The following is a 16,000-nucleotide window of genomic DNA, read 5'->3' as shown; positions in this document are numbered from 1 at the left end:
TTTTGTTTGGTCACATTAGTAGTTATGGCAATGCACTGGAAAGGTTAAATCCCTGGAATGATTTCTTGAGGCAAAAGTGCATATGGAAGCAGCTAGCTCAAAAGTCACACTTGAGACATTCAATAAATAGATGTTGAGGGTGTGAAGCGTGTAGCAGGAAACACTGTGTGGATAAATCCAACCCTGGACATCAGATGCATCATTTCGCCTCCTGTTTTCTCATCCGTAAAATAAAGGGAACTGGGAGAGATGACGGGTTAGGACCCAGATTTAAATTCTCTGAATTTAAGCTAGAGCCCGGCAGTGCTCAGATTTCAGCTACGTTTCAATGACCCAACTAAACCACTAGGAGGCACAAGAAGACAGGGAGACTGAGGGCATTAGCCCAGAGGTGGAAAAAGAATCTGTCCTGTTTCTTGCTGCTTGTGAGAAGTTTTCAATACACTTTTCTTTTGGAATTTCCCTGTACACTGCTCTCTTAGCCAATAGTTAAACTGAATTTGGAATGAATCACTTCCTCTTTTGATTTCCAAATGCCCAGAGATCTAAGCTGTTTCCCTAAGTCACAGTTCTAAAAGGTTCTCTGGTTCAAGTCAAATCTTATTGGCTTGGTGACGGGAGCCTTAGATAGAGGCAAAAAAGGAAGTAAAAGGGCTATTTCTAAAAATGTGTTTGTGAATTAGGAATGTTATTGTGAATGGCAAAATCAGTGCTCCACCCCTGGACCCCATTCTCTTCGGGAACCAGGAGCCACCTCTCTCCAGGAGGTGGGCACACAAGCACAGGCCTGCACCCTCCCCTTCCTTCTTGCCACCCCTTGCCTGGGGCAGCCCTGGGAAGTTTCCTGCACGGCCCTCAGCCTCCCTAGGCTGCTTTAGAATTGGCCCCAAATCAGAAAGTAGAACTTTTCCTGGTGTGATTCAGAGACGCCTCCCAGTGACTAGGGCCTTTTGAGAAGCTTGACTAACTCAATTCATTTTTCAGGCCAACGCTGGGAACAATTGTAGAGGCTCTCCTAATCTTACAGTTCCAGGGAGCAGAGCATGATTGGGAATTCTGCCATAGGAACAGGATCACTGTACCTTGTATCTTCTATAACTTCGTCGATCAGCTTCAACCATATTTCGGCCAACTGGTTTGCAGGAATTTTACCTTGTATCCCTGATTTTAGAGCCTCTATGTTTGATTGCTGGAGAGTTTAGAAAGAGGGGAAATAATCAGCTATTGTGTATCATGCCATTAAACCCAGGAAAGGTTTAATGTTATTTTCAAGAAAAAAAAACACAAAAGACTTAACAGAAAAACCAGAGCACTTAATTTTTTACATTTAATAATGCTCACCGTAGCTTACCACTATTTACTTTTCTTCAAAAGGCAATCAACATGGACATCTATAAGTAACAGGACAATCTTTCATATATCTTTAACCTTTGAAACCATGTTAAATATTTTATGTATTTAAAAAGTACATGAAATAAAACCAAGATGGAGGAAGGAACCCTACCATGGAATATAAAACAGAAACAAATGAACTATGTAACTACACCAAACTAACCTAAATAAGTTTTCAACACAATATTTTGATTATATACTCTCAATTTAAAGAAAAAACCATTGGGGCACCTGGGTGGCTCAGTCGGTTAAGCGGCTGACTTTGGCTCAAGTCATGATCTCACAGTTCGTGAGTCCAAGCCCCACGTCAGGCTCTGTGCCGACAGCTCAAAGTCTGGAGCCTTCTTCAGATTCTGTGTCGCCCTCTCTCTCTGCCCCTCCCCACCCCTCTAAAAAATGAATAAACATTAAAAAATTTTAAAGAAAAGTACCATGAACATATTAAACTCTAATTGGTTTGTTTTTTGCAGAGGTTTATCTATGGATTTTAGGATTGAACAAATGAGCAAATGAGGTTTCTCACTGTTGGAGAAAGGAGTTATAAATATAGAAATAGGGAAGACTAGAACAAACCTGTGACATTAGAATGGGTTTGGAGTTACCCTTATAAATTCACTGCTTTTCATATATGGATAGACCTAGACGTAAATCACGTGTGACTATGTGTGTGCATGTGCCTGTGGCTAAGTCTGTCCACTGAGAAGGCCTAGGAGCAATGGCATCTAAACAGTAGTGAGCATCTAGTACCCAGACCTTGGTTTTCACGTGATATCCCACTATGAGGAAACAGAACTCTTTGGAAAATTGGCGATTTCAGGGCTGGGGCAGAGCAGTACAAGAGAAGTCCAGAACATACTATTGTGTCACTTTGAGCATTTGCTGACATTCAAAGAGTGCCCACCATGATTATCAAAAGTCCAGATCATGGAAAGCCACCATGCTGTCCAGATTAGCATGGAGTAAAGACAGTCTGATCAGTGCTGATGAGAAGAACAAGGAAGAAAAAGGCTGAAGAATACCCAAATATAATCAGATTAGAGGGTGACCAGTGCTTTAGTAATTCCCTCGAGATGGAGGACTGGAAGTTAATACCACAACCAGACTGCATATCAGAACAATTATGCTTAAGTTACAGAACAATTATGCTTAAGTTACAGAACAATTATGCTTAAGTTAACTTAAACCTACAATTCTCCTTCAATATCATTTTTATAATACAAAACAATATTTTATTTTTTATTTTTTAAATGTTTATTCATTTATTTTGAGAGAGAAAAAGAGTGAGCATGAGTGGGGGAGGGGCAGAGAGAAGGAGAGAAAGAATCCCAAGCAGGCTCCTTGCTGTCAGTGCAGAGCGAGACGCGGGGCTCAATCTCATGAACTGTGAGATCATGACCTGAGCCAAAATCAAGAGTCTGCCGCTTCAAACCATAAGAGACTCTTAAATACAGAGAACAATCTGAGGGTTGATAGGGGGTGGGAGAGAGGGGAAAACAGGTAATGGGCATTGAGCAGGGCACTTGTTGGGATGAGCACTGGGTGTTGTATGTGAGCGATGAACCATGGGAATCTTCCCCCAAAACTAAGAGCACGCTTTATATGCTGTATGTTAGTCAATTTGACGATAAACTGTATTAAAAAAAAAAGTCAGCCCCTTAACCAACTGAGCCACCCAGATACCACCATAAAACAATATGTTTAGATTTTGCTATAGAATCTTAGATCAGGTATATTCCAGGACCCCCACATATATTGGTCCTACCCTGACAGAGGTTAGACATTAGAAAAAATAAATACTAATGTAATCTGGAAATTAAAACACTAATCACAGATGGACTTTATCAGCACCTGATAGAAGTAATTTAGTATCTTTGACTTGCTTAGAAATATCTCAACCATCTACCCCTTCTCATCAATGTCAACTAGATATAAAATTACAGATACCACATCTATGCAGTTTTACCAGAGGGAACCCCCAACCTCCAAACAAAGAAAGTTCCTTCTAGTTTACAAAAAGAGCATAAAATGTCAGGCTCTGGTTCCTCTGAGCCCACCTCTTCCCACAGTGGAGATTTTTGCTCCTTTAATGATAGAGCTCTAAGGGCTACATATTCCTATCGGCATCAACCATTCTCCACACCACTCCCAACTGTGGCAGAACCTGTGGGTTGTCCCCCCACTTCGATATTCACCCCCCTTTTCCTCAGTAAGAGAACTTTCATCAGGCCTATGCCAACCCAAGCATAAGATGGCACTTCCCAGTCCCCTTACAGTAAGATGTGGTTGTATATGACTGGATTCTGGCCAATGGAAAATGAGTAGAAATCAAGTGTGTGACTTCTGGGTCTTTCCCTCCAAGGGGAAGGCCTGTGCCATCTACTTCCCCATTCCCCTTCCCTCAGGCTGGAGGGCAGGCTTAGTGGTGAGCAGCCTCAACCATGCAAATGATGACAACTCCTTAGCGATGGCAGAGCAACAAAGGGGAAGGAGTGCGGGTCCCCAACATCCCTGAACCTCCATACCAGCCTTGGATCACTGGCCCCAACTGTTACTAAAGAAATAGCTCTTATCTTGCTTATCACTATATTCTGAGGTCTTGTGTTAGAGGGGCCTCGCTTGTAGCTAATACATAATTCGCTCTGTCCAGTGAAAGGAAATATAGAAAAGATAAACTTACCAGCCTTTCTGCCATGGCTAGAAGAGTGTTCACCGCATCCAGCCGATGACTAATGTCCTCCCAGTATGAAGTCAGGGTAACAACTGGCTTTGTGTGGGCCCAAGGCAAGTAATAATAGTAGTTCCCTGGTATAGAACATTGAGGGGCAGTGAACATTGGACACTTAAACAACATGTCTATTAAAAGATGTGCAAACTGGGCCACAGGTTAATCCTATGCTTGGGGAATGGTTTGGGGTGATCTGGTTTTTAAATTATATTCAATGGAGCCACCGAGGGATAGAAAGTTTTTTATTCATTCAACCTGTTTTGAAAATCTCTCTAAAATATCCTAGTAAGCCGAACACAACAATTTTAGGGTCTTACAGTGGTTCAGGATCATGTGTCTGAACATCACCGATGATTACATAACACTGCAGCAGCAAAAAGAGAGAGCGTGGGAGTTTATATTATATACACTTGTACCTGTAAAGTGCTATTGTAAGTATTTTTGTTGGAATTGGGGCCAAGAAAAAAAAAGATTTTGTTTTCTAAAGCATGGATTCATGGGGTTTGGTATTACTTAGAACTTTACAGGGTTTAAGAATTATCAGCAAACCTTTTCTAGTACATTTTATATTTTCACACTGCTTATTCAAAAATTAGGTAAAAATCATGACAATACTGTTGGAACATTTGATCAGACTGTCTCTCTCCTTTCTGTATACTGTAAACCATATGTTGATGCCTTTACTTGGGCATTCTCATACTCCGCTTTCTTATTTTATATACTAGACTTATTTTAGACACTAGAATGTATACTCCTTAAAAGTAGGGACTGCTTCTCATCCACATTTGTTCAAACACAGCTATTTAATCCTCACAGCAACTCTGGAGAAGATGAAACTGAAGGTTAAAATTGAGTGATGTGGCTACGGTCATAGTGCTGGAGAGGAACTGAATGAAACCAGAAGCTTCATTTTTGAGGGCCTGAGTAGAGTCCCATCCATTTCAACTACTCAGTCAGGAGCAGTTTGGGGCTTGGCAGGGTTGAGTTGGGCAGTGGGGGAGCTCAGAGTTCAGCAAGTCACCATCTTGTGATTTTATAAAACAGAGCCAGTGTTAAAGTTGAGCATGGGAAGGGGGTCTGGGGTTCAGACCCTGGCAAAGGGCTTGCAACTTCTTGGGTTTGAGCTGTCTTGAAGGTGCTTGAACTCCAGCCACCTCTCTTCCCCATTTAATCTTTTCTTTCCACTAAACACATGCTGAAGAGAATGGCTGCCAAATGGAGAATACATTGGGTGCTTCTTGTCCTGTGGTGCCCCCACTGTAAACATACAATGCGAGGATGGTTAGAGGGAGTCTTACCATCAAATATGGCGCGGCTGTATTGAGTAGTTGATGCCAAAGGCTTACAAGTCGTGTCAAACTTGTTGCCGTAGTTCCCAATGCTGACTTCAAACTGAATGGCCTCGCCAACATCTTGCAACATGGTGGCCGAATGGAACACGGCAGACAGGCTATACTTCCGCCTTCGTTGGTATTTCTATAAAGTATGGGCAGACATAAGGCTCAGTGAAACTCCTTTTGCTCTTATTTACATGTGGGTGTCTAGCAGATGTAATTCTAAAGCTAATAATTAGTGTTGAATTAAATATCAGTAGAGAATGTTCTTAAATCTAGCAGTTTCTCTTGTACTCATACAAGTGGGCAAAGATAGAAGTACCAGGATGTTCACTAAAGTGTTGACTGAAATAGAGGGAAAAAATGAAAACAATACAAATGTCCATCAATAGGTCACTGGCTAAACAAACTAGGTTATATCCGTATAATGGAATAAAGTTAATAAAAAGGTAGATTCAGATGTTTAAGTGTATTTTTAAGTGAATCCATTAGTTATATATTTTAATATTGGCATATGCATGGAGAATGCGTAGAAGAATAGAAATAAAATTGTTAACAGTTATACTGGGAAGGTAGAGAGATTATGGATAACCATACATTCTAATTTATATGTTTTTCATTGTTTGAATTGTTTGTATATTAATTTTCTTTTTTTCCACTTAAAAAATGTTTATTTTATTTTATTTTAATGTTTTATTTATTTCTAGGAGAGAGAGAGAGAGAGAGAGAGAGCGTGAGCAGGGGAGGGTCAGAGAGAGAGGAAGTCACAGACTCTGACTGAGCTGTCAGTCAGCACAGAGCCCGACGCGGGGCTCGAACCCACGAACCGCAAGATCATGACCTAAGTGAAAGTCGGACGCTTAACCGACTAAGCCACCCAGGCGCCCCTGTTTGTTTATTTTTGAAAGAGTGAGGGAGGGGCAGAGAAAGAGAGGTATAGAGGATCTGAAGCAGGTTCTGCACTGACAGCAGGGAGCTTGATGCGGGGCTCAAACTCACTAGCCGTGAGACCACGACCTGAGCAGACCTCAGACACTTAACTAAGGCACTCCTTAAGTATTAATTTTCTAATCAAAAACACCAATAAAGATTTTTAATGTAAGATGTTAAAATTAACTGAATTTAGGTGAACTTATTTTCTTATTTTCTGAAATAGAAATCAAACACTGTATTTTCCTTTCTCCCTTTTTAAAAAAATTATTGGAGGGTGCCTGGGGGACTTAGTCATTTAAGCAATCGACGTCAGTTCACGTCATCTCACTGTTCATGGGTTCAAGCCCCGCAGTGGGCTCCCACATCAGGCTCTGTGCTGGAGCCTGCTTCAGATTCTGTGTCTCCCTCTCTCTGCCCCTCCCCTACTTGCACTCCTTGTCTCTCTCTCTCGCACACAAAAATACACACACATTAAAAAAAATTACTAGTTTATCGAGTGTGTGTGTGTGTGTGTGTGTGTGTGTGAGAGAGAGAGAGACAGAGTTGAACATAGGGCCAAAAATGATCACACTGAGGATATTTCAGCCTAGCAGAAATGACCATGAGCCCTTCACACCTTCCTTAATCTGAGCACATAAAGTCTCTGCATCCACATTCTGCCCCAAACCCTTGCTCAGATAGCATCTCTCCTTCTTTGTGGATCATATCCTCACTGATCTTTGTGTACTCTGCCTTCTTCAGTCAAACAGAGCCAAGCAATTGTTTAAACTGCTGTACTTCATTATGTCCTAGGCATTCTGCCACTTAACTTTGTCTACACAGAGAGTCTTTTCCAGATATCTGTCAGTATCCAATTTCTGTAGACACTTGACAAGCTTAGGGGTGAGAATACCAGGGATTACACTGGCTACATGTTTCACTAGAGAGCTCATGGAGACCCATGAGTTATAATACTCAAATTGTTTGACAAATTTCTCACCATGGCAAGCTTACTTTGAAAGCCCTTAGACAAGGAACTCCCAGAATCTGTAGTCCTTCAATTTGAGATTTGGAGGCCACATTGCTATCAAACTTTGGCAGATGCAGACTCTTGTTGTTGTCGGATTTGCTCTTTTGCATTCCCACATGGCTACCAATTTGTGCTCCATAATCTAAGTAGCAAAGTAATGACCGATTTCACTTCTAAGAAGCCAACAAAAATTACTTGATCCCTGTAGGATATTTATTAACTGATTTTCTTTTCTTCTGTTATTCATCCATACCATGGCCTTTATTCTATTAAATGTATCACAATCCTGGGTAGTCCTTCTGCCTTGTATGATGTAATAACATGTTCTTTCATTCACAAAAGTACTTAGACAACAGTATCAAAAATTTCTTTTTTAAAATTGTGTGAAGCAATAGCACTGCTAGGAATTTACCCAAGGGATATAGGAGTGCTGATGCATAGGAGCACATGTACCCCAATGTTCATAGCAGCACTCTCAACAATAGCCAAAACATGGAAAGAGCCTAAGTGTCCATCAATGGATGAATGGATCAAGAAGATGTGGATTATCTATATGATGGAATACTACATGGCAATGAGAAAGAATGAAATCTGGCCATGTGTAGCAACATGGAGGGACCTTGAAGGTGTTATGCTGAGCGAAATAAGTCAGGCAGAGAAGGACAAATACCATATGTTTGCACGTATAGGAGGATTAGGAGGAACTTAACGGAGGACCGCGGGAGAGAAGAAGGGGGGAAATAGTGGGGGAGCGGGAGAGGCAAACCATGAGAGACTCTTGAATGCTGAGAACAAACTGAGGACTGATGGGTGTGGGGGGGAGGGGGGAGATGGACATGGAGGAGGGCACTTGTGGGGATGAGCGCTGGGTGTTATATGGAAACCAACTTGACAATAAACCATTTGTAAAAATAAAATAAAAATAAAATAAAATAAAATAAAATTGTGGTGAAACACACAGAACATAAAATTCTCCGTATAAACCATGTTTCAGTGTGTAGTTTGGTGGCCTTAGGGACATTCACATTCTTGTGCTCCCATCACCATCTATCCACAAAACTCTGCCCATCTTATAAAATTGAAACTCTGTACCCATTAAACCCCAACTCCCCATTCCCACCTCCTGTCTCTCTGAGTTTGACTACTCTGGGTGTCTCATGTAAGCTGAATCAAACAATATTTGTCCTTTTGTGACTGGCTTATTTCACTTGGTGCAATACCCTCAAGGTTTAGCCATGTTGTAGCATGTGTCAGAGTTTCCTTCCCTTTTAAGTCTAAATAATTCTACATTGTACTGTTGAAAGATAAACTGGGGCATGTTAAAACTTTTTAAGATTTTATTTGAGCAAACATAGATGGGACTGGGCAATGACAAAGCAGAAGTGGTTAAGAGTGCTCCACTTACATGAGCTGAGGAAAGACTTTGAGAGAGCAAATGTGGAAGGAAGGCAAGGAAATTATTTGATTGCCAATAGCTTAAGTGGCCGCATTATTTGGGAAAGCCTAGTGGGTTATTTGTGATTTGTGTCCTTTGGTTTTGATTTCTTAACTTGGAGGCATTTACAGGCTCACATCCTGGTTTGCTTATGTAGGCTGCTCAGGCATTACAGCCACTTCTGTCTAATGGCACCCGAATTTAATAAGTGTAGCAGTGTGTATATGCCACATTGGTTTATCCATTCATCTATTAAAGGATTGCTTTCAATGGATTGCTTCTACCTTTTGGTTATTGTGAATAATGATGCTATAAACATGGGTGTACTAACATCCATTTGAGTCCCTGCTTTCAATTCTTTTGGGTACATACATAGCAGATTTTGGAATCACATGGTAATTCTACTTTTTAACTTTTTGAGGACTGTTTTTAAGAACATCTGACAGTGATTGTAGTTTGTTGTCTTGAAGAACCACAGGACGTGCCACTATTAAAAAAATCTCTACTTTGGTTAAAAGGATTTTTGACATGGTACAATAGAAACCCCCAACAGGATTTCATCAGAAATCCCTCTGAGTTGCAATCTTTTTTCAAAGTCTTTCCAAAACATTCGTTTGAAAACTTAGCTGCATATTGAATCACCTGACAGGCTTTAAAATATCCTTATAGCTGGGCCCCACATCCCAGAGACTCTCCTAGCACTGCGATTTTAAAATTTTTCCTACCTATTTTAGTCCACCATCACTTTGGCAGAGAGGGTGTTGGAGACTTTTGTCATTTGTCAGGAGTCCCCTTAACTACTGACAACAACTAAGCCTCCTGAACTATCCAGGGTTCGGGAATGCTGTGGAAATGCTGGGTTTGGTTTAAATTGTGTGAAAATTAGAAAGCAGGAAGTTATTTGTATTAGTCAGAACTTATATATATAGCTTAACTTCTTTGTAAACCATCCGGGATGATATAGAGAAGGGAAGGAGCAGAAATATGAAACCTAATTTAGGGCCTAAGTCAGGGGCCCCCAAAATGATCCGCATTTAAGCTGGAACCATTTGCTAATACAGGGGCTGAAGAGAAGAGAGAAGGTGCATGGAGAGGCTGTGGAAAGGGTGAAGAGGCCACTTCCGGCTGGGCTGGCTCTGACTTGTACACCTCTACATGGCCACAATTCCATTACATCTCCCTGGATTTTCCTGAGCAGAGCTCGCTGTCACCTGCACCCTAGTAGCACCCTCAGCCTGGAGAGTCTGAGCTCTAAGACAGTAATTTGGGTTTTGGCCATTACTGCAAGCTACTCAAGATGGAGCTGCAAACTGATCACTTCACAGGTCCAAACTCCACAAGGGGCAGGTGATCTACCATCTGCTCACCTGCCCAAGGGGCAGTTGATCTACCATCTGCTCACCTGCCCCAGAGCCAGGCTCTGGGCTAAGCAGCCTAGAATTCCACCCTCCCCCCTAGCCCTTCCCACTTCCTCTGTGTCTTCAGGGCTCAAAGAGGTAGAGAGAAGAAGGAACAAACAACAAAGTTTAGAAAAGTCAGGAGCCTCAGCTTTTGTTTCCTGCATTGCCTTTGGGCAAAACTGCTCATAATAGGGGAAAGTTAAAGAATGTAAATTATAATCTACTGGACACTGATGGATGTTTCTTTGATTTTGTAGGGCCTAGGGGCTCTCTTTTTCTAATCATCAAAGACCACTGCGTGTTGTAGATGGAGGTGGTAAAAGAGTTTTAGGAGTAAATCTGGAGAAGGCGTGATTTTTGTCAAGCAGAATACTAAAGAGGAGTAACAGCTAAAGCCTCTTAAAAGTGGCTGTGGGACCACCAGGCATGGGACATTAAGGATCAGTGACAAGGAGGGGCGCCTGGGTGGCTTAGTCGGTTAAGCATCTGACTTTCGCTTAGGTCATGATCTTGCGGTTCATGGGTTCGAGCCCTGCGTCGGGCTCTGTGCTGACTGCCGGCTCAGAGCCTGGAGCCTGTTTCAGTCTGTGACTCCCTCTCTCTCTGACCCTCCCCTGCTCACGCTGTCTCTCTCTCTCTCTCTCCTAGAAATAAATAAAAACATTAAAAAAAAAAAAGGATCGGTGACAAGGAGATTATGCCAAAGAAAACTGTCCAACTTGCCACCCTTGGTCTATTTACTAAAGGTGACTGACAGCTAGCAAAGCTGGTGGAAGAATCTGAATGTGTTATTTTAAGCAATATTTGTTGAGCGCTTATGTAGGCCAGACTAACGGGAGAACTCAAGGAGGTTCTAATTGAGCAGAAGACAGAATGCATGTTCATAAAATGGTCCCACAATATGTTAGGTCACACACAAGAAGACTGGGGAGGAGTAGGGTGGAAGTGGTCTGGGAACAGATCCCAGATGGCGGAGACAAAACAAGGGGGTCCTTCAGTGACTGGGAAGAGTTCGAGAAGCTAGCAAGTGTCCGAATAGGACTGGGATTGCCACACTTCATCTTCTCTACCTGCCTGATTCCTTACAGAAGCAGCCAGGTTGAACCCAGCTGCATTTCTTCAAGGGTCTCTTGACTGGGGTAACAGGCCAGTTCAGCTCTAAGGAGGGAGGGCAGCTCTGGGCTCTGGCAACTGAGGAGGAAAAATTCTCTCTCCCTCCTGTGCTCCTCCTTTACTCTCACATGACTACCACACTCTGAACACTTCTGATAGCAGACGTGTAGGGGATTTTCCCACACCACGCAAGTCTGCAACACTAGTTGGGTCTTCTACAATTAACTCAATTCTGACACTATCTACCCAGAGACAGAAGGGCTCAGTCCCACAAGACTGCCCCATCCCTACTTCAGATGCCAATTGAAAGTCCAGGTTCTGATTTATTGGGTATAAATTGGAGGTCCCCATGACTTCCTCCTCAGGTTTGATTAACTTGCTAGAGCAGCTCACAAAACTTGGGAAGCCGTTTACTTACTGGTTACCAGTTTATTATAACAGGATATGATAAAGGCTACAATGGACATTCAGATAGAAATGCTGCATAGGAGAAGGTATGTGGAAGGGATGCGGGGCCTCCAGATCCTCTCCAGGCACAATACTCTCCCCAAATCTACATGTATCCACCATCCCATAAGCTCTCTGAATCCTGTATTTTGGACATTTTTATGGAAGCTTCATCACATAAATATGATGGATCATTAACTCAATTTCTAGCCCCTCTAGGGAGAATAGGGGGTAGGGTAGAAAGTTCCAAGCTTCTAATCATGGCTTAGTCTTTCTTATGAGCAGTTTCAATCTAGGAGCCCATAAGAGTCACCTCATTAGAACAAAAGACTCTCCTATCGCCCAGGAAATCCCAAGAGATTTAGGAGCTCAGTGTCAGGAACCAGGGTCAAAGAGCAAATACTCATACTATTACTTCACAGCAACCAAGTTGCCCTCTTGAGCACTACCAAAAGTTAAATTATTTGCATATGACCTGGAACATGGGATCTCTGGAAATGGGAAAAGGGTCAGGATCACCTTCTAGGATAACAGCTCCTGGTGGTTACAAAAATCTGCTCATCTCACTCTCTTACCAGGCTCCTGGCTGCCTGCATTGTGGCCATGTCTTCCGAGTCTCAGCTCCTCTTCTGCTTTTTAATGTTACTGGGATTTTAGTTTATGGATTCTATTTTTGCTTTTATTAAATTTATGACATAAGCCATTTTGCTGTCTGGGTTTAATTATTTGGATCAAAGAGAAGTAACTTGGTTTTCTATTTCAGTTTATAAAAAGCCACTCTTATATCATCGACATATACTGTGGAGACTATATTGTTGGCTCTTTGTTTTTTGAGTTTCTTTTTGGTTTTATTTTTACTAAATTTATGACACACGCTTCTTTGCCTGTATGTGTTTAATTATTTAGAGTAAAAAAGAAAAAAGAATTCACTTTTGCATTCTAGCTACCATACTTTGTTAAGCCTCTTCCTATCCCTTCCCTCTCTCCCTCTCCATTATGAGTGCTTACAATAAAAAGAAAGATCATGCACTTAAAAATTCCGTTCTGGTGACAAAACAAAGTAAAGAGGCACTGTAACTGCTGAGAACCCATGGCAGCATTTCTGCCTGGCCCCAAGTTGCAGCTGGCATCTTGAAGAGCCAATCAATCTATTACAGTTCAAGTCCAGAACCACCCATGCCACACCATGGAGGCCTTTGAGTGGTTTCTAGCTATTTTCTTGCACGATCTTGGCAGTAAATGGAATGTAAACTGCTCCATTTTTCTACCCACCCTCTCTTCTCTTTCCTTTTTCTAAATTTGTTCTTAAGATCTGTCATGATTCCTCGACTTCAGAATTGATGGCATTATGGGATGAATAGAAAGACTCTCATCAGGATCTTATCGACCAGGGGAACCTGTTGCTTTTGGCTCTGTGTCTCTTTAACAAGTAAACAACCAAAACAAAATGAGCTTACATTGCATGATCCCACAGGACACGCTGCTTATAGAGATTCTTTTGATTTATGACCTAGTCTGCAGGAGTAAGGTTGGAAAAGTCAGGAGAAGTCCAGCATTCAAGGTCGTCAAGTGTCCCCTTTTGTTATTATGTTATGGTAGATCTATCATTCGCAAGGATTATGTTCCTGAGATAGGAGCAAACCCCCAAAGTCAAGAATATCAGTGTACTCTATCATTACCCTCATGAAATGTAACAAAGTAACTGAAAACCCTGGGGCACTTCTTCAGACCCTATATAAGAGTTGTGAGCCCATGTCAGGAATAGAGAAGCACAGAGCCTCACTGTCCCGGACATGCAGACTAGGTGGTGGCTAGGTGCACTGACCAGCACTCACACACCTGCTTTTCTGCACACTTGACTCCATTTCTCACTTCAGCAAAATCACTCCTCACTACACATCAGAAACTCTGGGATAACTCAAGAGTGGTCAAAACCATTAATGCTAAATCTAAAAATAGCATTATGGCACCACTGGGAGGATGATAAGTCACAGATGGTGTTAGTTATGTACCTGTATATCAGTGGGAACAGGTAGGATGAAAAGGAGTAGAGTGATGGAGAGAGACTTGATAATTTCTTCAAGACTTATCTCCCAAGAGTTACTGTCATAACCTGGCCTTTATATCCACTTGTTTGAGAGGCTAATTCAGGAAATAGAAGTGCCCTAAAATTTTTTATTGGATACATTAATGTATAAAAATTGGGAAAACCATGACTTAAAATTTCTAAATGGTTTCCGATTCTAGAAGTAGAGATATGAATTCACATTCAAGGCAGACCATTGCTTTCCTTTAGGCAACTTCCTTGGATGGTCCTTTAACTATAATATAAAACAAACACCTATCACGGTTCTTTCACCATTTAAATAATCTGAATTCAACTGTTCCATTTGGTAACGTGAACTGTTAAGTGTATGTTTCAGCCAGAACTATGTTATAATCTGTACTCGGGTAGGGGGAGAAGTGATCTTTTCCCTGTGAGAACTTGGACTGATGCCCTATGGCTTGCTGGTGGTCGTGTAACATTCCTTCCTGAGGCTGAAGGGTGGAGACAGAGGCAGCCTGGGAAAGAATGCGTGGCACAATCTTTTCTTACAGGGGAAGACGAAGGTGCTGGATTGAAATCAGTGTGGCTCACAAATAACTGGACAACTAATGTTCCAAACACGCCAGGACTGAAAACTCCAGAATATGCTGCTTTGGACTCTAACCTCCTAATATTGTCTTCTTGGGAGTCCATGAACAAGGCCACAATGGTCTGGGGGAGAAGGGAGAGTGTCCTCTAAAGGGAGTAGATATTCTCCTTGTCACTCATCCTGAAAGGGGCAAATCTCACAACAGGCAGACATGACACTCCTAGAAAGGAGAAGAAAGCCTTGTTTGGTGGGGAATTCATGGCACTTGCCACGGACTCTGAGGTGGCCATGTGTACAGGGTGGTATTGGGAGTAGGGGCAGATGGGGAGCCGAGGCCTGCCACAAGTAAGCAGGCTAGAGAGAGACAGGGAGGCCAAATGCAAGAGACCCAGAAAGCTGGTCTGAGCCCAGGGGTTTTGAGATCAGCCACCTCTAGTAGCCATTTCAAGTTACTCATTTTACTGTTTCCCTACTCTTGTTCCAGACTGGAGGTAAAAGCTTTTCTAAAGTTGCCATTTGGTTTCTGATATAATGTGGAGAAATGCCGGGAGCCGCACCGGCCTCTCTGGATGGCAGTCACAGCAAGGAAATGGCAATGTTTGCACAGCTTCTGCCATGAGAAATGAAGACTAATATCTCCTTCTACTACTACTGGCTCATGTTGGAAATGAGCCTGCTGGTATTGACCAGGCCTCACAATATTCCATATCAAACCCATATTCTGAACACAGTTATCTCATAGGAAAAGCATATTCCTGCCTTTACAAAAGAGATTTTAGATAAGAGCTCTGTGGATCATTGTCAAAAGGTTCTTCCTATGGGCCTTGCAGATCCAAGACTTAGATAATAAAGAGGGTTAAGAACACAAGAGTTACTATTGAGCCTGGTCCCATATCAGAAGAGCCTAATTTATAGTTAAAGTACAGATAAGTACAGAACATAACTTACTAATTGGTGATGTATGGCAGTCCCTTCCTCGGGGCCTGCATTCCACAAACACCCTCCCTTACACTGGCAACTGGGATGAGGATTGATAAGAGTAGCTAAAACATAAACCCAGGTGCCAAGATGGACACATTTAGGGCCCCCATGAGGACTTCCACACACAAACCAATTCAGAAACATTCATCCTCTTGAGAGCCAGACAGAATGACTCCTAGCTTATCTATATACAACCTAACCTATATATTATCCTGTTGATCACTAAGAGCATCCTGTTAATTCCTTGGTTGTAAATTCACTATGACTGAGATAATTCTGCAAAATATCAAAAACTTGTTATCGCAAAAGGCCTCCCATTGTAGAAATTCCTTTCTCTGACTTCATGTTGTTGCTGAACCTTTAAATAAAGACACCAAAACCGACAGGACAGAGATGCCTGCCTGGTGATCAGAAAGAATCTCGGGGCTCTCTCACTCTCTTTCGCCGACACCGTCCATCCTTCAGGGACCCCTGGACCTGTCGGAGCCGGCGCGGCCTCCGACAGAGAAATAAGAGAAAGGTCTATCCCATGCCTAGAACGGAGGGGAAGGCGAAGGAAGCAGCCTCAAGAAGCTTGTTGGGTCAGAGGTGGAAT

General features: G+C 42.2%; 1 protein-coding gene across 2 annotated transcripts in view; it reads right to left on the bottom strand.

Moving 5' to 3' along the window:
* Positions 1-16,000, bottom strand: part of MYOF (myoferlin) — a 160,390-nt gene that overhangs the window by 60,518 nt on the left and 83,872 nt on the right. For both annotated transcript variants that reach the window (XM_077779775.1, XM_077779782.1), the window contains exons 20-22: positions 5,416-5,593; positions 4,070-4,194; positions 1,083-1,189 (exon numbers count right to left, since the gene is read on the bottom strand). In XM_077779775.1, the coding sequence (XP_077635901.1) occupies positions 1,083-1,189; positions 4,070-4,194; positions 5,416-5,593 (410 nt within the window). The remainder of the gene's footprint in view (positions 1-1,082; positions 1,190-4,069; positions 4,195-5,415; positions 5,594-16,000) is intronic.

Source organism: Crocuta crocuta, unplaced genomic scaffold (genome assembly GCF_008692635.1).
Source record: "Crocuta crocuta isolate KB4526 unplaced genomic scaffold, BGI_CrCroc_1.0 scaffold170, whole genome shotgun sequence".
Lineage (NCBI taxonomy): Eukaryota > Metazoa > Chordata > Mammalia > Carnivora > Hyaenidae > Crocuta > Crocuta crocuta.
This window is presented reverse-complemented; position numbering and strand designations above follow the sequence as displayed.